The sequence below is a fragment of the Lepidochelys olivacea genome (genome assembly GCF_965140295.1).
Source record: "Lepidochelys olivacea isolate rLepOli2 genome assembly, chromosome: 1".
Lineage (NCBI taxonomy): Eukaryota > Metazoa > Chordata > Testudines > Cheloniidae > Lepidochelys > Lepidochelys olivacea.
In genome coordinates, this window is record NC_140411.1 from 260726213 (window position 1) to 260747476 (window position 21264).

The window sequence follows — 21264 nt, forward strand, 5'->3', positions numbered from 1 at the left end:
CAGTTGTTGCTGAGTTCATTTGTCCCTGGGGAGGGGAAACCTTTTACTCTGGTGCTTCCACAGGGCAGACTTGCATAATGGTCCCTCTCTGCTGGCAGCTCCCCTCCCTCTCCCATCTGTTAGTAGTTATGCAGATGACAAGTGCTTGGAGGATGACACCTTGAGTTTTAATTATGTTTTGTGCCTAAGAACTTAAAACCTGAACCATCCCAACCCTACCGCACACAGATGCTGTGTGTCTGATGTGTTTCTCTTGTGTTCCAGGCCCTGATGTCCCTCTTTGTTCTGGCCTCCAAAGATGGTTGGGTCAATATTATGTATAACGGACTAGATGCTGTGGCTGTTGACCAGCAGGTATAGAGAGTTCCTTCGAAACTGATCATGCCATCTAGACCTCCTTCAGGCAGGAAGGTGGAAGCATGCTGTATCAGCCAGCTTTTGGTACTTCCTCTCCACCCAATAGCATTTTATAGCATTGCTCTGACCCTGTCCATCTGCGAGCCCCTTCTCTTCACTTTCGTTATTACTGGTGGGTCAGTGCCGTGGTTCTGCATACGCAGGGAGGCGTGTTTGGAAGTGATTAGCCTGATGTAGCTGGGGAAGTTATGCAGGCTGGGTCTTTATGTATCCTGTGATACCTTTGAAGCAGCAGTCACCCATGTCTTTCTCGACATGGTGCATCCACCAGATTTACAGTTGGTTCCTCTAATTGCTTATAAATTGGGATCCTCTGTCCCTGCAACTAAGTCCCAATGGTACCCAAAACTCACATTGACTTGAGTAATGCAGGGTCAGGCCCCTGGCAAAGGCTGCAGCGACAGAGGACTGAATGGCCGTGAGGATACTATCCTTACCCTCTGTTCTCAGCACTAAAAGTGCTGTTGGTCTTTTAAAACCCTCAGTGGTGAGAAACCTAGAAACAGTAATGAGAAACTTTTCTATTTGATCCTGACTGACACCTGCTTTCAGGCACCCCTCACCTTTCAGGGGTTCCCCCATTGCACCTTAGAGGTGTGATTTACCTACCCTCAGCCCAACACACCTTTTCTTCAGGTATCTTTAGTGTCTGTCATATTCTCTGATGTTTTAATTGTCCATTTGATCTGTTGTGATTATATTGGAATTGTAGGTGCAGCATCCTGAGTGCTTTATTATTATTATACACTTCTCCTTGACTTCCAGACACCCAGACTATTTGTTGCTCCTACCCTCATTTTCATAATCCTTTCCCAACCAGCCAATCACAATCTGTTGATCTCCCTCATTTTCACAATCCTGCCACTTCCAGCCAATCACAACCTGCTGCTCTCCTTCATTTTCATAACCCCACCTCTGACTCCCAGTCAGCCAATCACAGCCTTTCTTTTCTTTTCTTCCCAGCCAGTGACCAACAACAACCCCTGGATGCTCCTTTACTTCATCTCATTCCTCCTCATCGTCAGCTTCTTCGTTCTCAACATGTTCGTGGGGGTGGTGGTGGAGAACTTCCACAAGTGCCGGCAGCATCAGGAGGCAGAGGAGGCACGCCGGCGGGAGGAAAAGCGCCTCAGGCGCCTGGAGAAGAAGCGCAGGAGTAAGGCACAGCCTCAGTGTTTGGTTGGTTCGTAGGCCAAGGTTTTCTGAGAAAAACCCCCTCCCCCCCCTTCTCCTCTTCTTTTATTTTTTGACTGATCAGTTTCTCTATAACAGCATCTCTGTCAGTGCTCTCAGCACTGCTCTGCTCTCGGTGGGACACTGCTGCCGGGCTGCCGCATTGCCTGACTCCCCCAGCCAGCTACCCTCGCGTCAGAATCCCGGCAACAGAGGGTAGAGGTGACAGGGTGCTTGATGGCAACAGGGGGTGTTGGGAAAGGCTCCTTTTCCCTTAACGCCTTGCCTCTAGAAAATAACACATTCATAGACGTGTGCGTGTGTGTGTGTGTGTGTGTTCTCTGGGAACCTCCACCCAGACACACACACTCCCTCCCTCAGGGATTTAGACACTCCTTTGGAGAGCCCTGCGGCACCAGCCAGTGCTGTTGGGCGGACCCCTACATTAATCCTTTCCTGTTTAATGCAAAATGAGGCAGGGGAGAAGAGGAAAAAACCCACACTGTGTTCCTGGGCCTTTCTATTCCTGTGGCAGTTTCTCCAAGGCTTCCTTGGAACTAAGAGGGTCCCCCCACAGTGATGGTCCCCACGTGTCTGTTTTCTGTGCTCCAGTGAGAGAAACATCACAGATGCACACTTGACTCTGGGTGCTGGCAATCACCCCTGCTCCTTCCTACCCCTACCCTGGAGATCCTGTCTGATTACTCTCCTCCTTTCCAAGCCCATGGGCTTCCGTCTTCCTTCCCCTTCTTCAGTTTTTCCTGTCCCTGATGCCACCTCTGGGCGTCTCCTGGAGCCAATTGCTCCTTTTTATCATTTGTGATCTTAATTTGTTGAGGCATGAAATGCTGATTTAGTGCCATTTCCACAAACATAGGACTAACAGATTCTTTCTATCGCTCCCACCTTCCCTCTCTTGTCTCTCCCTGCCTCCTCTTTCCTTTTACACTCTCTCTTTCCTCACCATTTCTGTTTTCTTTCTCTGCATTCTTTATTTTATTTTTCTCCTTTTTCTATCTGTTTCCTCTGCTTCTTCCTTCTCCGTTCCTGTTTCTGTCTCTCCCTCCCTCCATGCCTTTCCATTGCTTCTGTTCTTTCCCCCACTTTCCTTCCTAATTCCCTTTGTTTCTCTTCCCTCTCTCTTCTATCTTCTCTCTCTCTCTCCCCCCCCTCCCATTGAAGAGGCGCAGCGCTTGCCGTATTATGCCACCTACTGCTCTGTCCGCCTCCTCATCCATTCGGTCTGCACCAGCCACTACTTGGACATCTTCATCACCTTCATCATCTGCCTCAACGTCGTCACCATGTCCCTGGAGCACTACAACCAGCCAGTGGTGAGTGAGTTCAAGGGACCAAACCCTGCCCCTACCTCCCTCTCTTTCTTTTCCCCATCTCATTTTCCATAACAAAAGAGACTTGACATTTTCCCTTCCAAGCAGTCAAACACATAAGGGGTCACTAGGTTATAAGTAAAACTTAGCAGCCATTAGAGATTGACTTGGAAGAGCAGCATCTCCCAGCATGCTTTGCAGAGGGGGGTCAAATTGCAACCCAAAGGAAATCTCTATATATTCTGTAACCTTTTCTAACCTCTATCTTCCTCAAACCTATCCTCTCTGCAATGTCTCCTCCCCACTCCTTATCCTGGCAACCCCACGTGCTCGAAACACTAACCAGCGACTGATTGTGTAATTTCTCTACAGCTGCCGGTGTCATGATCTACCATGATAGATGGTAGAGGAGGGTCCCCATGAAAATTGTCGTGCAAAATTCTGCAAGATAGGGTGATAGAGGGAGTTAGTTCTTTCCACTGTCATGTGGATGACCCAAGTTTAGCCTTGTGGTTTCCTTCTCTTTGTAGTTTCCCTTGGGCCCCAGCAGAGGGTGGCATACTGCCCCTGGGAGCTAGTGCTTTGCGTTGCTAGATGGATCAGATTTCAGTTTCTCAGTAGCCACCCCCAAACCTCAGTGGAGTAAGTTGGGAGTGCTACAGGGGCTGGCAGACCCAGTCCTTGGATAGCTGAAGAGAGACCCTCACCCAATCACCCTCATTCCACAAGAGAAGCAGTGTGGACAGACTCTGAAGAGAGTCTGACCTAGTTTCTCTCAGCTGGAAGAAGGATGATCACAATAGAAGGTCTTGAGGGTTGGGAAAGATCAATATTTGGGGTGGGGGAGATTTGGAAATCCTCAATATTTGTTGACAGGGTTACAGACACGTGCGGGAGAGGGGAAATGTGTGCTGGAAAAGGGGCTTTCTCCCTCTATCTGAAAGCACCACACTCACTGCTCTGTCTGTCCAGAAGCATGCAGTTCCAGGGAGCCCCTTTCCATCTCCAGGAAGCCCTTGGTAAACTCCTGAGGGGTTTGAGGTGTCAAATCTGATTTCATAGCTGGAGCTGGTTGTATTAGAAGTGACCAGGGCTGTGACTTGTCTATTGTTGCTCACATTCACTGCCAAAAGAAAAGGAGTACTTGTGGCACCTTAGAGACTAACCAATTTATTTGAGCATGAGCTTTCGTGAGCTACAGCTCACTTCATCAGATGCATGCTGTGGAAACTGCAGCAGACTTTATATATACACAGAGAATATGAAAAAATACCTCCTCCCACCCCATTGTCCAGCTGGTAATAGCTTATCTAAAGTGATCATCAGGTGGGCCATTTCCAGCACAAATCCAGGTTTTCTCACCCTCCACCCCCCCACACAAATTCACTCTCCTGCTGGTGATAGCCCATCCAAAGTGACAACTCTTTACACAATGTGCATGATAATAAAGTTGGGCCATTTCCTGCACAAATGGGTGAGAGAACCTGGATTTGTGCAGGAAATGGCCCAACTTTATTATCATGCACATTGTGTAAAGAGTTGTCACTTTGGATGGGCTATCACCAGCAGGAGAGTGAATTTGTGTGGGGGGGTGGAGGGTGAGAAAACCTGGATTTGTGCTGGAAATGGCCCACCTGATGATCACTTTAGATAAGCTATTACCAGCTGGACAATGGGGTGGGAGGAGGTATTTTTTCATATTCTCTGTGTATATATAAAGTCTGCTGCAGTTTCCACGGCATGCATCTGATGAAGTGAGCTGTAGCTCACGAAAGCTCATGCTCAAATAAATTGGTTAGTCTCTAAGGTGCCACAAGTACTCCTTTTCTTTTTGCGAATACAGACTAACACGCCTGTTACTCTGATTCACTGCCAAGTTTTTCCTCTAGGTCCAGCTTATCTTTCTGGTTGGCTGTTTAATTTTGTTACTGTTTATCTTGTGTTCCTGAACTGCCCCCTCGTCCTGCCCTGGATTCCTCACAGTGTTTCCTATATCCCTATTTGTTCTGCAAAAGTTAGCATCCCTTATCCCTTCTCACCCACACATCACATCTTGCACAAGTCAATTAGCTTCCCTGTGTCTCAGTTTCTTCATCTTTGCAATAGGGATAAGCATACCCATTTCCTCACAGGCGTATGGTGAGGCTTCCCTAATCAGTTCTTGCGAAGTGCTTTTAGATTTCCAGGTAAAAGGTTCTGTGGACATGCTACATACAATTAATAGAAACCCTCTGGTGGCAGCGGCACCAATTCAGATATTTCTTTGGGGGAGGGCTAATTCCAGTCCCCGCCCACTCCGCGAGGTCACCTTCAGCCAGGGAGTCTCCCTTCTCTGTACAAAGGGGCACCCAGGTCAAATTTCAGTGGTGTTGCGATCACGCAGCCGGAGGGACACTCCACTGCTCCAGGAGCCACAGTAGTGATTTAGTATGGAGCCACTGCTTAAAAGTGAGCAGCCCAGGGTCTGTGGAACTTTCAGTAAGTCTAAACACTTTGGGCGGGGGTGGTATTCACCCCCACAGCCCTCCCTAGCTGGTGCCACTGTTTGGTGGAGAACAGAGACCTTACACAGGAGAACCAGGGCAGCGGAGTAGAGGGCGGAAGCTTGCTAAATACCCACCTAGTCCCCAACCAGAGACACGGGGTTTCCCCTTACTGCAGATAGCGACAGGTTATTTGCTCTGATGCACTCTCCCTGCCTGAAGCATTCCCTGTAGATTTATGGAAGCCATTTATAGGGTAACACCTGGGTGATGTCCCATGAACCTGATGCTGCTGATGTCAGAGATGCTGGGTGATGATGCTTTGTTAACCCTTTGCACACCACCGCCCATTCTCTTGAGCCGTGGCTAGGCAGAGCAGCAGGTATCCTGAGAGCCCCTTGGCATGGGAGTGCAGTGTGATGGCTGCTGCCCTTGGTAAGTCTGTGCCAGCATTCAAGTTGTTGCAATCCAGGATTTGGCAGCCCCCTCCTGCCTCCACCATTCCTGACCAGTTAAGCAGGCTGGAACTCAGTGACTTCACAAGCACGTCTGTAGTTAATGCCTCTCACTCTCCACCTCTCTCAGCATCTCTTTCCATCCACAGTCTCTTGAGACTGCCCTGAAGTACTGCAACTACATGTTCACCACAGTTTTTGTGCTGGAGGCGGTTCTGAAGCTGGTGGCGTTTGGATTGCGGCGATTCTTCAAAGACAGGTGAGCAGTAGGGCACGCAGGTCGTCCGGTGAGGCAGTGAAGTTTTGGGGAGGGATCTGTATCTGCAGTGGAATCCTAGAGCATGGGGGCCTCAACTTCTTCCTTGTTCTGGGTAGCAAAGATCTTATTAGCTTCACCTTAAACACACTGGAGCGATAACGGGTTAATGAGAGTTATCCAATGCTTCCTCTTGTTGGAGTCTGCTGATTGGTCCAGGAAGCAGAGTAGACGGGAGTAGAATAAATGACATCCAGTCATATTAGGCTCTAACTGTCACAGCGAGGCCTCCGATTCACTGATTTGGAGGATTTTATTTTACTTTATATTTAAAATGTAATGAATTCACATTCCCCTGTCAGTCACACTGAAAAGCTCCATTCTTCCTTATTCTTTTATTTTTTTAAGGTGGAACCAGCTGGACCTGGCCATTGTGCTGCTATCTGTCATGGGCATCACGCTGGAGGAGATTGAAATCAACGCAGCTCTCCCCATCAACCCCACCATCATCCGCATCATGAGGGTGCTGCGCATTGCCCGGGGTGAGAGAGACACTGGAGGGAGACGTGGGGCACAGACACCCCTGGGGTGGGACAGAATGCACTGGGTGCTGCCTGTGATGCCAGTTCACCAATTGGCTTCTCATATCTGTAATCTTGGATGGTTATGGAAACTCAGGGCTTGTTTACAAGAGCAGTTATTCTGGAATAGCTATTCCAGATTAACTCCATGTGTGGATGCTCTTATTCTGGAATAAGAGTGCCTTATTCTGAATTAGCTTAATCCATTTTGGATTAAGTTTATTCAGAACAAAGCACTCTTATTCCAGAATAAGAGCATTCACACATGGAGTTTAATCAGAAATAGTTAATCCACCACCTTATTCCTGATTGATTTTCATGTGTAGACAATCCCTTAGGCTGTCTCCTGATTGCCCTCAACTTGACATTTAGACAAACCTTTGTCCAGGAGAGCAGTAGTGGCTTTCACTTTGTGAGAGGGACCAAAATGATTGGCAGATTTTGTGAGAAACAAATTCTTTCTTCTTTTCTTTTGTAATGCAAATGTTGCTGTAATTTTTACAGAAAAGACAAAGGGCCTGTATGGTTTGCACTGGGGAGGATAGATTTACAGTGATGAGGGCGAATACTTGCCAAGCTGCAGCAAAAAGGAGAGGGAGGAGGAAATGAAGCAGGTGTAGAAAGATACAGAATTGGAGTAGGAGAAAGGGGGGAGGGATAGCTCAGTAAGGGGGGAGGGATAGCTCAGTGGTTTGAGCATCGACCTGCTAAACCCAGGGTTGCGAGTTCAATCCTTGAGGGGGCCATTTAGGGATCTGGGGCAAAAATTGGGGATTGTGCCTGCTTTGAGCAGGGGTTGGACTAGATGACCTCCTGAGGTCCCTTCCAACCCTGATATTCTATGATTCTGTAAGATTGGTGATGTGTGGTGTTGGGAAAGGGAGGGCCAGTGTTCAGGATGTATGGGGATAGGATGGAAGGAACCAGAGTGAGCATGGAATGAGAGAGATGGGTCGTTAGTATGCAGAGGGATAAGTTAGAATGGAAGGGACCGTGGGGCGGACGTGGGGGTGGGGCGTGGAAGGAAAATGGCCAGTTGGAGGAGGAGAGAGAGGTTGGTGAGTCAGTTTTACAATGGAGGAGAACGATAGAACACCCACATGGTGTGCTCCTTCCAGTTGTCCTGGCATACTGGAAGCAGATTTCTCTCCCTTGAGTCCCAGCTCTGAGTAACACTTTTGTTTTGGTTCTGGTACCAGTGCTGAAGCTACTGAAGATGGCGACAGGGATGCGGGCATTACTGGACACAGTTGTGCAAGCTCTGCCACAGGTAAAAGAAAGCAGCTACTAGAAAGATGCCCCTTTTGTGCACCGGTCTTTCCATTAGTTCATTTCCCTGAGCGTGCCTAGAATCAGAGAGACGGTGTCTGCTGAGGTCTTTAAGACAGTGGCATGATGTGCCAGAGGGTCGTGCTCATATCGATATGTCAACCACATGGTTACATTCATTTCTTTCTGGCCTTGTCTGCTCACGACTTTAACCCCCCATGGTGTTACTGAATAAAGCAATGCTCCATTCCTGCATGAGACCTGCTTTATTTTTGGCTGCCCCTTCCCCCTTACTGCTGTCACTTTCCTCACACTCATTTGCCATGAGGATGGAGAGCAAACCATGACCATTTTAGGGAGAAAGCTGATGTTCAAGTATCTCTTCTGTGTCCCTCTCATTCTTTCCCACTTGTTCTCCCTTTCCACTGTCCTCTTCCATGCTGTGCTTGTTTCATTTCTGCCACCGCCTGCCTGCTTGCTTTCCATTTGCCCTCTTCTCCTCCTTGGTCTGCAAGTGATTTTGAACCTCTCACCCCACGAGAAGCAGTGACATTACCTGTGGTGGCTTGTACAACATGCAGCTAAATGCCTCCTGAAAGACAGCTAGACAGAAGGATTTCACGAGCTGTGAGTGGCAGCTGTTTTGGAATCAGTTATTCATGTACCACCTCATGCAGGCATCAGGCCCGCTGAGAGAAGCCCCTGTGATGGATGAGCAGCCAGAGAAACAGTTTTCTTCTCTTTTGGATCCTCCAGAGAGACGTGTTAAGAAAGGAATAATGGCACCAAGTAGCTGTATTGATCATGTTTCAGAGTAACAGGCGTGTTAGTCTGTATTCGCAAAAAGAAAAGGAGTACTTGTGGCACCTTAGAGACTAACCAATTTATTTGAGCATGAGCTTTCGTGAGCTACAGCTCACTTCATCGGATGCATACCGTGGAAACTGCAGCAGTCTGCTGCAGTTTCCACGGTATGCATCCGATGAAGTGAGCTGTAGCTCACGAAAGCTCATGCTCAAATAAATTGGTTAGTCTCTAAGGTGCCACAAGTACTCCTTTTCTTTTTGTATTGATCATAGATCAGATCATTCCTCTGGCAGGCCCAGAGCAGACTGTAATCTTATCGGAAATCGAAATGCACAGGCATTTGTCAGCTGATTTATTAGGTAACACACCAGTGTTCGTGAATGAGGCCGGGCTGAAAATCAATCTGGGGACAGCACGAGCAGTTACACAAGGAACTTAATTCTGATATTTTTGTCACTAAACCATGTCCATCTGAATTAAAGGGAATCACTTGGCACAAGAATGAGATGGAAACACAGTTTCCAGTCTTCGCTGAATTCTGGGCTTCATCTGACTTTCCTCTATTTATTGAGATTCTTTATTTATCACAGTAGCAGTGAGGGGCCCCAACTGAGACCCGGGCCCTATTGTGCTTGATGCTTTTATAGAATCATAGAGATGTAGGGCTGGAAGGAACTTCAGAGGTCATCCTGTCCAGTCCCGTGTGCTGAGGCAGGACCAAGGAAACGTAGAGCAACCCTGACAGGTGTTTGTCTAACCTGTTCCTAAAACCTTCCAATGATGGGGATTCTGCAACCTTCCTTGGTAACCTCTTCCAGTTCTTAACTATCCTGGCAGTTAGAAAGGTTTTCCTAATATATAATTTAAGTCTCCCTGCTGCAGACTAAGCTGATTACTAGTCCTACCTTCAGTGGACATGGAGAACGAGTGATCATCGTCCTCTTTATAACAGCCCTTAACATATCTGAAGACTGTTATCAGGTCCCTCCCCTCTGTCTTCTTTTCTCAAGACTAAACATGCCCAGTTTTTTTAACCTTTCCTCATGGGTCAGATTTTCTAAACCTTTTATCATTTTTGTATAATATGCAGAGTAAGAGACAGTCTCGGCCTCAAAGAGTTTACAGTCTAAATAAACAAAGTCAATGCTATTTTCTCCATTTTACAGATAGGGAAACTGAGCCACAGAGCTGCAGTAAGTTGCTTAGGGTCACCTAAGGATTCTGGGGCAGAGCTGAGAATTGAACCCAGATCTTCTGAATCCCAAGGCAGCACCTTGGTTACAAGGTCACCATTCTTCCATGCTTAATAAATCCTGGGTCTTTCACATTATTTCACCAAAGAACCTCACTGCTAAGCAAGAGTTCTTAATATCTGCCCCTGCACACACACAAACACCTATTAAAAGAAGGTCCCCCCTTGCAAAGAGTACTGGGTCAAGGAATTTCCAGTAGTAATTTCTGGCACTGAAGGAGTGTGTAGTCAGGACCTTCCTATCTGATGGTCCTTGGTTCTGTAATAGGGAAAGGTTGACTTCATTTAATAAAGTTACATTATGGAGGCATCAAAAATGACTCCACACTCAAGACTGTGTTAAAATGTGCTCTTAAGGCAATACTAAAACCCCTCTGTTTCACATTTAAATGATTGAATTTAGTCTCCATATTTTCTTTTACACACTAACTCTTCAGGGGACAATTGAATTATCCATAATACTATTTTTCTCCAAGCTTTATTAACATTGGCAGAATAAGTGTCTTAAAACAGTCTCTCCTTTCCTTGGCACTCTGTTCTCCTCTCGACCTTTCTCTTTATATTACTAGAGCAGAAAGTCATCAATGGTTTTGTCTTGCTAATGGCATGGAAGGCTTCTCTGGCTGCCCTGTTTGAATCCCCTGTCTGTCTTTGTTACTCTGCAACCATTCTGAAAAGTGAATAAAGATGTCATTTAAAAAAAAATCCCTTTTGGAAATTTATCCCTGAGCGTCTCAGCTTTTTTCAGCTCCCTGTGGCTAGAACCCTCCCCTCCCCACAGTCAGTGTGTACGCACAAGTGCACGCACACATGTGCTGACATCTCACACCAAGGCTGCTTTCCAAATTTTTAAATGTAACCAGATCAGAGTTACTCCCCTCCTTCATCAGCACCTCACCTAGCTCAGCCCACAGAGCTACCAGCTGGCGTCAGCTACTTCCCTTTTCTGCTGCCGCCCAGTCTGCCTTCTGGACACGCTGGCCTGTTCCTCACACTCCTCACTGCAGACAATGGAGCCAGGAATTGGAGAGGCAAGCAGAGATATTGGGGAGGGATAACAGGGGAGTGCTTTCCCCTGTTACTGCTGGCACAGCTTCCATGGTGCACCAGACAGCAGCCCCATGGGAAACCCTGCAAGTGCGATAGCTGGGGGCATAGAAACTGGGCTCTCTCCCACAGGCTACCACTCCTTCCACTCCTCATACACAGGCCTAGTTCCCTACTTGAGTCCCTGCAGTCTCTCTCCTCCCTTGTTCCCCTCCCACCACACATATCAGGAGGGCCTGGTTCATTCCTTCTGCCCCCTGCCGCATGCCCACTCCCGCGGTGCTCGCTGATAGACCTGCTCTCACCCTCTTCTGCCCCCACATTTGACTAGCACCTTGACTCCCACAATGCACCAGGCAGCAGCACTGAGGGGGAGCTGGGCAGCTGGGGAGGGGGGCTCTTTGGGGTAAAATTTTACTCTTGGCTCATACTTTGTCCTGTGCAACAGGCTTCACCACTCCATATGTGCCTAAATGTGATTATCTTCATCTCTCTGGGCTTGGAGTCTGAGGGGTGGGATTGTGAGGAACTGGATGACCCGCTATAGGCTACGAATGAAAGGAGCCGTGGCGGCTGTGAGTAGCTTTGAAGGTTAGGATGTTTGGGTAGGAAGGCCTGGGGAGATGAGGTTACTGTGAGCATGACTGGTGGCTTCACTGGCAACTTCCTGGGTTCTGAGTGGTTGCATGCATGAAGTTTCTAAAGGTTTCGGAGTGGAAATATTTGATGGTGTTCTGTTGCTGCTGCTAGAGTGATGATAGCTGGCTTGGCCTGGTGTGATTCAGTCTTGCTTGGCTTGGCTTGGCTTGGCTTAGCCTGATATGGTTCGGTTTGGTTTCAGGTGGGGAACCTCGGACTGCTCTTCATGCTCCTCTTTTTCATCTACGCTGCTCTAGGAGTGGAACTCTTTGGGAAGCTGGGTAAGTTTCAAGCATGCCGTGCTCTTGGGTGAGCCAAAGAATGGAAAAAAAAATGGCAGTTTCCCATATTGCAGCAGGCCCAGCTCTGATTTAATGAAAGGGCTGGGTATTCTGATGACCTTTAACCTCCTCTCTGGGTATTTGCCATGATAGGAATTTCCACCTTTCCAAAAAACCTGTCTCAGAATGAGAGAGTTAGATGGCTTTCTCTCATTCTTAAGTGTTTGCTTTCCATGCACTGCCTCAGCAAATCAGCTCCTCTCTGTCCCAGTTCCAGCCAAATGGCTAAAGGGAAGACTCAGGGGAAGTTCATGCACTCCTCTGGTCCATGTTGACATGTATCAATGGGCAAAACTTTCAGCCAAGTACATGAAGAGGGGCAGGGAATCTTCTTTCACACCAAGAGGATTAGGCCCGTGATCAAGTGACTACTGCTGGGTGTTGTGGGGGTAGCATTTTACCACTCTTACCAGTATGCCAGGTACGTCTGGCTCACATGCACTTGCTATGCTGCTGATTGTAGCAGGAAAACCCTCAAAATCCCTTCATTTTAATGGATGGTGCCAGCACAGCAAGCTTGCAGGCTTGGATCGGCAGCCATGGGGTAAAGGAGAACTATGTTTTGGACCACTAAGCATGCTGGGGGACATCCGTGGGAAATGAGTTATGCTGCTCGATATCCTGGGGTTGGGGTAATTATTCTGATACTGCTAGACAATGTCCAACCCATTGGTCATTACTGTCATGGACCCAGCCTATGGGACTATAGACTGGAGCCATTAAGTGCAGACTTCTGGATGTGAAGCTAATAATCTCAGAGTGGAATGGTCACAGGGAGGCTTATTCTGAGTCCCTGGCACACTCTGAGAGCTAGGAATCAATCCACTGCACAATTATAAATTCCTTCCTTTGCAGTGTGCAATGACGAGAACCCCTGTGAGGGCATGAGCCGCCATGCCACCTTTGAGAACTTTGGGATGGCCTTCCTCACGCTCTTCCAGGTCTCCACTGGCGACAACTGGAATGGAATCATGAAGGTAACATGGGCCTCAGAGGAGGAAACATCTCTGTTCTAATGAAGGAGAAATTCTACGCTTGAGTGGGAGGGATCAGCACTGCTTGGAACTGTCGGTGACTTGGACATGGGTGGCCATGTCTAGGGGTTAGAGTGGGCGTCAGACCCAGAGTCAGAGGCCCAATGCCAGAGCCAAGGGTCACAGCCGGAGTCAGGAGTCAGGGCCCAGGGTCAAAACTGGTTTACCTGGTGTGAGGCTAGATAGGAGCAGGGCTGGGTCCAAGACAGAAGCTATTGCAGCCAGGGGCAAATACTTAAAGCAGCAGCTGCTGCTGGGTTTAAGAGACGGTCTGCTGACTCTTCCAGTCAGTCAGACAGTGTAACCTATTAGGCAATCTACTACAGGCCATTAGGGGTCCTGCAGACTGGATCTGGTGCAGGCCCTGTTTTCTGACAGAAACTGTTTTTACAGGAGCTCAATGATGAGGAAATGTAGATGCTGGCTTGCCAGTTCAGACCACTGGCCCATCTAGTCCAGGATTCTACTTCCTGCCAGATTAGATCAGATCATTGGCCCATTTAGTCTTGCAGGCAGCTGGCTGATAGAAGTGCAAACTCTCTCCTCAAGGAGCAGGACAACAGTGTGGCCATGCTGAGAAGGGAGATTCACCACCATCACCACCCTAGCCCCTTCTCTGAGGCTGAGTGTGGGGGGGCATTTGGTATGACACACACATGGAGCTGCAATGGGAGTGGCTTGTGATTTAGAAACCTCAGGCAGATAAGTTTTCTCCCCCATGTTCAAATCATATTGCTCCAAATTAAATAGCTTACAAGGATTCAAGGAGGGGAAATGGACAATTCTTTGGACATGGGTAGTGTCTTTGGGAGATGAAGGGGATTAGGCACTTAGTTGCAGTGACTCTTGCTCACACTTGCAGAATTAAAATGTTCACATTTGCAGGTCTGGAAGGAATTTTCTCCCTAGGCTTATGGGGAAGAGGACACCTGTTTCTGGAGCACTGGGCAGAGACTGTCAAATGTGATGGTCTTCCTGTGATTGCCGGGGGCACCGGGCACGGAGGATCCCAGATGCTCAGACAGCACTGGGTATTGGAGAACCTTAGTCCTGCCTGGCATTGGATTCTGTGTTTTTTTACTGAGGGAGCAGCCAAATTTAAATTCTTACTCTAGTCCTTCCCTCCCTTTTCCCACCACTTCCTCTCACACTTGCCCTTTCCTCAAGGATACCCTGCGGGACTGCACCCATGATGACCGGAGTTGCCTCAGCAACCTGCAGTTCATCTCGCCACTCTACTTTGTCAGCTTCGTGCTCACAGCCCAGTTTGTCCTCATCAACGTGGTGGTAGCTGTGCTCATGAAACACCTCGACGACAGCAACAAGGAGGCGCAGGAGGACGCAGAAATGGATGCCGAGATTGAGCTCGAGATGGCACACGGGCTCTGCCCCCGCACCGTGGGCTCCCCGAGCTCTGGACAGGGAGCAGGAGGTGGAGGAGGTGGGAGAGTGGACCCCGAAGGACGTCTGTGCATGAGATGTTTCTCTCCAGCACAGGTGGGTAATCCTTTATGCTTACCAGCAAAACTGCAGCAGGCTGGAGTGGGGAGAAGGAGGGCAGACTAGATGATTTAGGGCTTAGTAATGGGATACACACTGGTGACTGGTTTGCATTCAGGTCTAGCTTGGGTGAACTGGGTTGTGCTGGTGCATTGGTGGTGTTGTGTGGGGCCAGGACTGGAAGAGTAAGGGGTGCAGGGGGTACTGCAGGACAGGTTGGAGGTGCATTGTCAGAACTGTGCAGGAAGCTCAGGATTACAATAGGAGGGGTGCTGCAGGTCAAGATTAAGGTGCATTAGCAGAGTATTTTGTGTGGGAAGCTCAGGATTGGAATAGCAGGAGATGGTGCAGTACAGGAGTGAGATGCATTGGCAGAGCTGGAAGGGAAGCTTACGCAGTGCCTGTCTGCAATGGCAACTAGTGATGTTAGTCCCTCCATTTCACATGAACACTAAGGCCTGGTCTAACTAAAAAGCTAAGTCAACCCAGCTACATCGCTTAGGGGTGTGAAAAAGCCACACCCCTGAGCAATGTAGCTGTGCCTAACCCCCGGCATAGACAATGCTAGGTCAATGGAAGAATTCTTCCACTGACCAAGCTGCCACCTCTCAGGGAGATGGGTTACCTACGCCAGTGAGAGAACCCCTCCTGTCAGCATAGGTAGTGTCTACACCAGAGGATTTCAACCTTTTTTCATTTGTGGACCCCTACAAAACTTCAAATGGAAGCACGGACCCCTTTGGAAATCGTAGACATACTCTGCAGATCCCCAGGGGTCTGTGAACCACAGGTTGAAAACCACTGTTCTACGGTAATGACAACGTTTCGTGGACCCCTTAGACGTAGTCTGAGGACCCCCCAGGGGTCCGTGGACTACAGGTTGTAATCCACTGGTCTCTGCTGAAGCGCTGCAGTGGCACATCTGTAGTGTTTCAAGTGTAGACAAGCCCTAAGTGCTGTATTCTGTCACCATCAAGTGACACCTTGCTCCACGACCAGCCTCACTGACTTCAGTAAGGTTGCTCATAGAGTAAAGTGCTACTCCCTCTGTGTAAGGGTGGCAGAATCTGGCCCTCAATTCACACAACACATTAAAGCAAAAAATTCTGGGTTCTTTAAATAATTTCTCCCATCCTCCCCCTTTCTTGTCCCCTAGGAGAACTTATGGCTGGACAGTGTCTCTTTAATTATTAAGGACTCCTTCGACGGGGAGTTAATGATCATCGATAACCTATCGGGCTCCGTCTTCCATCATTACTCCTCGCCGGCCATGTGCGAGAAGTGTAACCATGACAAGCAAGAGGTAACCTGCGTGCGAGGATGGGGAGGGAACCCCCAAATACACACACACATGCTCATACCCTTGAGGTTTTCCTGAGGAGCGCTCCATAGATTGTTTAGACAGAAGCTTTGACCTTTGTTACTACAGTGAATTTATGATATTGGCCTGTCCTCCTAAGCAATGGGAGACACGTATGTACTGGTGGAAAGCAGGAAGGAAAGGCAGTTGTACCAGGAAGGATGACAGGAGAGAGTGAACTAGAGGTGGATATATCGTTGCGGAGGTACAGTAGACTCTCCAGTTGGCATTCAGTTTTTCACTTAAAGAAGGGATTTTCAAGTAAATCTGTTAATTAGTCTGAGTTAAAATTAGGGCTGTTGATTAATCACAGTTAACTCACGCAATTAACTAAAAAAAAAATAATCGTGATTAAAAAGAAATAATTACGATTAATCGCAGTTTCAATCACACTGTTAAGCAATAGAATACCAAGTGAAATTTATTAAATATTTTTGGATTTTTTTTTTACATTTTCAAATATATCGATTTCAATTACAACACAGAATACAAAGTGTACCGGGCTCACTTTATATTATTATTATTACTAACATTTGTACTCTATAAATCACAAATAAAAAAAATAGTATGTTTCAATTCACCTCATACAAGTCCTGTAGTGCAACCTCCTTATTGTGACAGTGCAACTTACAAATGTAAATTTTTTTTGTTACATAACTGCACTCCAGAACAAAACAATGTAAAATTTTAGCACCTACAAGTCCACTCAGTCCTACTTCTCGTTCAGCCAATCGCCCAGACAAACAAGTTTGTTTCCATTTACGGGAGATAACACTGCCCGCTTCTTATTTACAATGTCACCTGAAAGTGAGAACAGGCATTCGCATGGCACTTTTGTAGCCAGCATTACAAGGTATTTACCTGCCAGCTATGCTAAACATTCATATGCCCCTTCATGCTTTGGCCATCGTTCCAGAGGACATGCTTCCATGCTGATGATGCTTGTTAAAAAAAATGTGTTAATTAAATTTGTGACTGAACTCCTTGGGGGAGAATTGTATGTCTCCTGCTCTGTTTTACTCGTATTCTGCCATATATTTCATGTTATAGCAGGCTCGGATGATGGCCCAGCACATGTTGTTTCTTTTAAGAACACTTTCACTGCAGATTTGACAAAACACAAAGAACGTACCAATGTGAGATTTCTAAAGATAGCTATAGCACTTGACCCAAGATTTAAGAATCTGAAGTGCCTTCCAAAATCTGAGAGGGACTAGAGTGCTTTCAGAAGTCTTAAAAGAGCAACAGTCCAATGCAGAAACTACAGAACCCAAACCACCAAAAAAGAAAATCAACATTCTGCTGGTGACATCTGACTCAGATGATGAAAATTAACATACGTCAGTCTGCATTGCTTTGGATGGTTATCGAGCAGAACCTGTCATCAGCATGGATGCATGTCCTCTGGAATGGTGGTTGAAGCACGAAGGGACACAGGAATCTTTAGTGCATTTGGCACGTAAATATCTTGTGACGCTGGCTACAACAGTGCCATGTGAACACCTGTTCTCAGTTTCAGGTGACATTGTAAAGAAGAAGCAGGCAGCATTATCTTCTGCAAATGTAAACAAACTTGTTTGTCTGAGTGATTGACTGAACAAGAAGTAGGACAGAGTGAACTTGTAGGCTCTAAAGTTTTACATTGTTTTATTTTTCAATGCAGGGTTTTTTTTAACATAATTCTACATTTGTAAATTCAATTTTCTTGATAGAGATTTCACTACAGTACTTGCAATGGGGGAATTGAAAAATACTATTTCTTTTGTTTTTTACAGTGCTAATCAAAAATAAATATTAACTGAGCATTGTGCACTTTGTATTCTGTGTTGTAATTGAAATAAATATATATGAAAATGTATAAAACATCCAAAAAATTTAAATAAATGGTATTCTATTATTAACAGCGCGATTAATTGCAATGAATTTTTTTAATTGTACGATTAATTGTGATTAATTTTTTTAATCACTTGACAGCCCTAGTTAAAATGAATTTAAAATTAGCTTATTAAGGAAGTTTTTGAGTCTCTTTTTTTTGGAGGGGATCCTTCTAGCTAAAAACGGCTTCTTACTAAGGATGGGAGTTTCAAAATCACATCAAGGACTTAGGAGCACAAGTCCCATGGACTTTCCGTGAGACTTGTGCTCCTAAATCACTTTTAGGTGCTTTTGAAAATCCTTCCCTAAACCTCTGGAATTTCCATTAAAACTCACTGAAAATGTTGAAAGAAATTAGGCTGTAATTAAGGAAAATTTTTAACAACTGTTGTACCTACCTGTCATGATTGTGGTTAGAGTTGTGTCAATAGCTCAGGTTATTCTTATATATTGTCAATGTGATACCAGCGGTAACACAACCAATCCTCACCATTCCCTGTCTAGTTAATTTGCATTCTACAGTTTTATTGGTTGAAATTAGTTAGCAAAGTTAGAGTGTCAAGAGTTCTCATTGGTAGATTACGCTGTCCTCTGTACATAAAGAGAGCAATGGATTGGCTCCATGCCTCTGGGTCCAAGGCACCAGGCCTTCTCCTCCCAGCCATAGCCTTCTCAATGAGTCTTCCTCAGAGGCAACAATAGGTGGATGCTGCTATTCTTCTCCAATTGCCGAGTCTTCAAGCCCTCATCCACAGGGGGCATGTGGTGGTATACCCAAGATTTTGATGAGTGACTAGTAATTTGGGGTGCCTGCATTTTTGGCTGACCAACTCAAGGCCCTTCAAGGGGCCTGATATTTAGAGAGTGAGTGCTAAGCACTTTCTGTTAATCAGGCCCATTTAAGGCATCCCAAGGTGGGCACCCAAAATCACTTGTTGCTTTTGAAAATCTTGGCCATAATCTTCAGCATCATGCGTGGGGAGGCAGGTGGCAGGAGAATTTTCTCACCCTCTCATGCAGGAAGGTAGGCAGCAAAATCACCATACCACCATCAAGGGGTAGGATGGCAGACTTTTCACAACCACAAAGGGTACTTGTGGTGACATCTTCCCCCATGGTAACAAAACTTTAGAATCCAAGTCAAGGGAAGGGGAAAGTAATAGGGCTAAAGAGAAAGATGATGAATCCTGGACTTTCATAAGCATCATTACTATGTATGTGCTGTATGCAGCTGAATTATGGGTAGGTGACAATCAGCAGTAGCCTTGAGCACTCCCGCTAACCCTCCAGACATCCTTTGGGTCCCCAGAATATCCCACGCCTACCTGAGCTCAGCATGTCAGCAAAGCTTCTAAGCTCAGCAGAATTTCTCTGGCCCCACTTGGGTCTTTCTTTGAGTCATCTGCCCCCTATTTCTCAGCTCCCCCAAGTTCCATACCTTGATTCCAACTTCTGGTCCCAGATATTCTTCCCTGCAAACTTTTTGAAGTCTTAAGGATCTACTGTGGACATTAGTAGATCTGACACTGGGTCGATGGTTCCTGCAGACCTGTTAAGGTCTGCAGCAGATTCTGTGGACTTCAGAAGGTCCACAGGGATGCAAGACTGGGAGAAGAAGCAGGAATCAAGGTTTGGAGCATGGGAAAGCAGGAAAGGCTGGTGAATAGTGGGAAGGTGATTTCCAGAGGATAGCTGGGAAACCAAGGTCATGCATAGTTTCTCAACTCCACAGAGTTCTTTGACCTCTGGCTCCTCATGGTTCCCAGTGCCCTGCAGTTCTCCTGGTTTTACCTGGTCCCATTTCCTATCAGAACATAGGAGCTTCAGCAGGTTTCCTCCTGTCTGCCTGTCTTGTTCCCTGTGTATGTCATAACCATGTCAAACTGTTAAAAAAAACACAGGTGCTCTCTAGACAAAACCTTTGTTAAGGTGGAGTTAAGGTTGAGATGACATACAGGAAGATGCAAGAGAGCACAAAACAAAATTTGGATTAAAAAACCAACAAGAATAGTATTTTGAAATATTAAAGGAAAGAAAACCGCAATTTCATAAAAAAATGCACAGGCAAGCACAGTTAGCCAGAATGATAACCACAATCTATAATAATTTATTTTTAAAAGATAAAAAAATTACATTAAAAGAAAAATAGGAATAAAAAAACTTGTGCTAAAAATGGGGAAAGTGAAAACAACTGTGAAAGAATTGATTTGTAATTTTAAAAAAGTTCCAATAACCACTTTAGAATTATAAATTATCTTCCAAAGTTGCTATTTTTGATTCATATAAATACATACTGGAATTTAAAGGAAATTATTGATCAACTCATGAAGGAACAATTTAGCATTAAAATTTAGATATTTTTGTTTTCTAAATCACATTAAAGTAAGATTAAAGATCAACGTTTTAACCAGATATATGCATCAGGATTTTTTATCCATAATTACATAGTATAAAACTTTTGTGAAAAACAACAAGGAAATTCCACCAGAAGAACTCTATGCTGTGTAACACTGAAGGCTGTCCAGATACAACCACCACTACCTCTAACGTTAAAAATCTAGGATGTACACAGACATTTCAAACACACTGTAGAGTAATCAATCAAAATTTATGTAGACAGAGCACATTCTTCATCTGGCCCTATTCAACATGTGTGTGCTTCATGACAATTATAAGGAAGCACCATGCCAAAACAGGTTGAAACCTGCCCCATGACAACACTTGCCAAAAGCCTTCAGTTCTTTGTTCCCTTCTTATCTAGAGCTTGATCCAGCAATGTGCTAAATGCTCCAGCTCAATCCAGCCAAAACACTACACATGCTTAAAGTTCTTAAGTATGTGCAAAAAGAACAGGAGGACTTGTGGCACCTTAGAGACGAACCAATTTATTAGAGCATAAGCTTTCGTGAGCTACAGCTCACTTCCTCAGATGCATATCGTGGAAACTGCTAAGTGTTCTGCTCTGTCAAGCGAAAGCCCACTGTCACAATTTCATGTTTACTTCGTCAACTTTAGTCAGGAGAGTTCTAAGTAATCTGTAGTCTATAGAAGTTGTAATATTAAAATATAAGAAGACCCTTCCTCACCACGAAGCTGGTCTCTTTTCATGTCATTTCTATCATTTCATTTTCTGTCTTTATGAGGTTTGTGTACATACTGGCAATGTGTATTGGTGGTCCATGGAGTGTTTAATCTGCAGCCCAGGGTTTGTCAATGAAAAATGGTGAACAATGGCTTTGAGCCTACTTATTGTCTATTTATGATTTTGTTAAGTATGTCTTTCTGTGTAGACTGCAAAGTGGACAGATTTGCAGAATAACAGTTCAACAAAGAGTAAAGTAGTCTAGTGTTTGTGGTCACTGATGATTTTAAACGCTTTGTTATGGTTGAAGGAGGTTGTCTCAGATTTTTTTCCTATTTGATGCCTGCATGCCTATAGGGACA

The 21264-nt window shown here is 45.9% G+C and overlaps 1 protein-coding gene across 1 annotated transcript in view; it reads left to right on the plus strand.

Annotated features, from left to right (window-relative positions):
- The window catches only part of CACNA1I (calcium voltage-gated channel subunit alpha1 I), a 60108-nt gene that overhangs the window by 31822 nt on the left and 7022 nt on the right, over window positions 1-21264 (plus strand). The window contains exons 16-25 of the mRNA XM_084643430.1: window positions 265-354; window positions 1381-1573; window positions 2773-2924; window positions 6009-6118; window positions 6524-6657; window positions 7896-7966; window positions 11913-11991; window positions 12907-13028; window positions 14253-14582; window positions 15742-15888. Coding sequence (XP_084499556.1) covers window positions 265-354; window positions 1381-1573; window positions 2773-2924; window positions 6009-6118; window positions 6524-6657; window positions 7896-7966; window positions 11913-11991; window positions 12907-13028; window positions 14253-14582; window positions 15742-15888 — 1428 coding nt within the window. The remainder of the gene's footprint in view (window positions 1-264; window positions 355-1380; window positions 1574-2772; window positions 2925-6008; window positions 6119-6523; window positions 6658-7895; window positions 7967-11912; window positions 11992-12906; window positions 13029-14252; window positions 14583-15741; window positions 15889-21264) is intronic.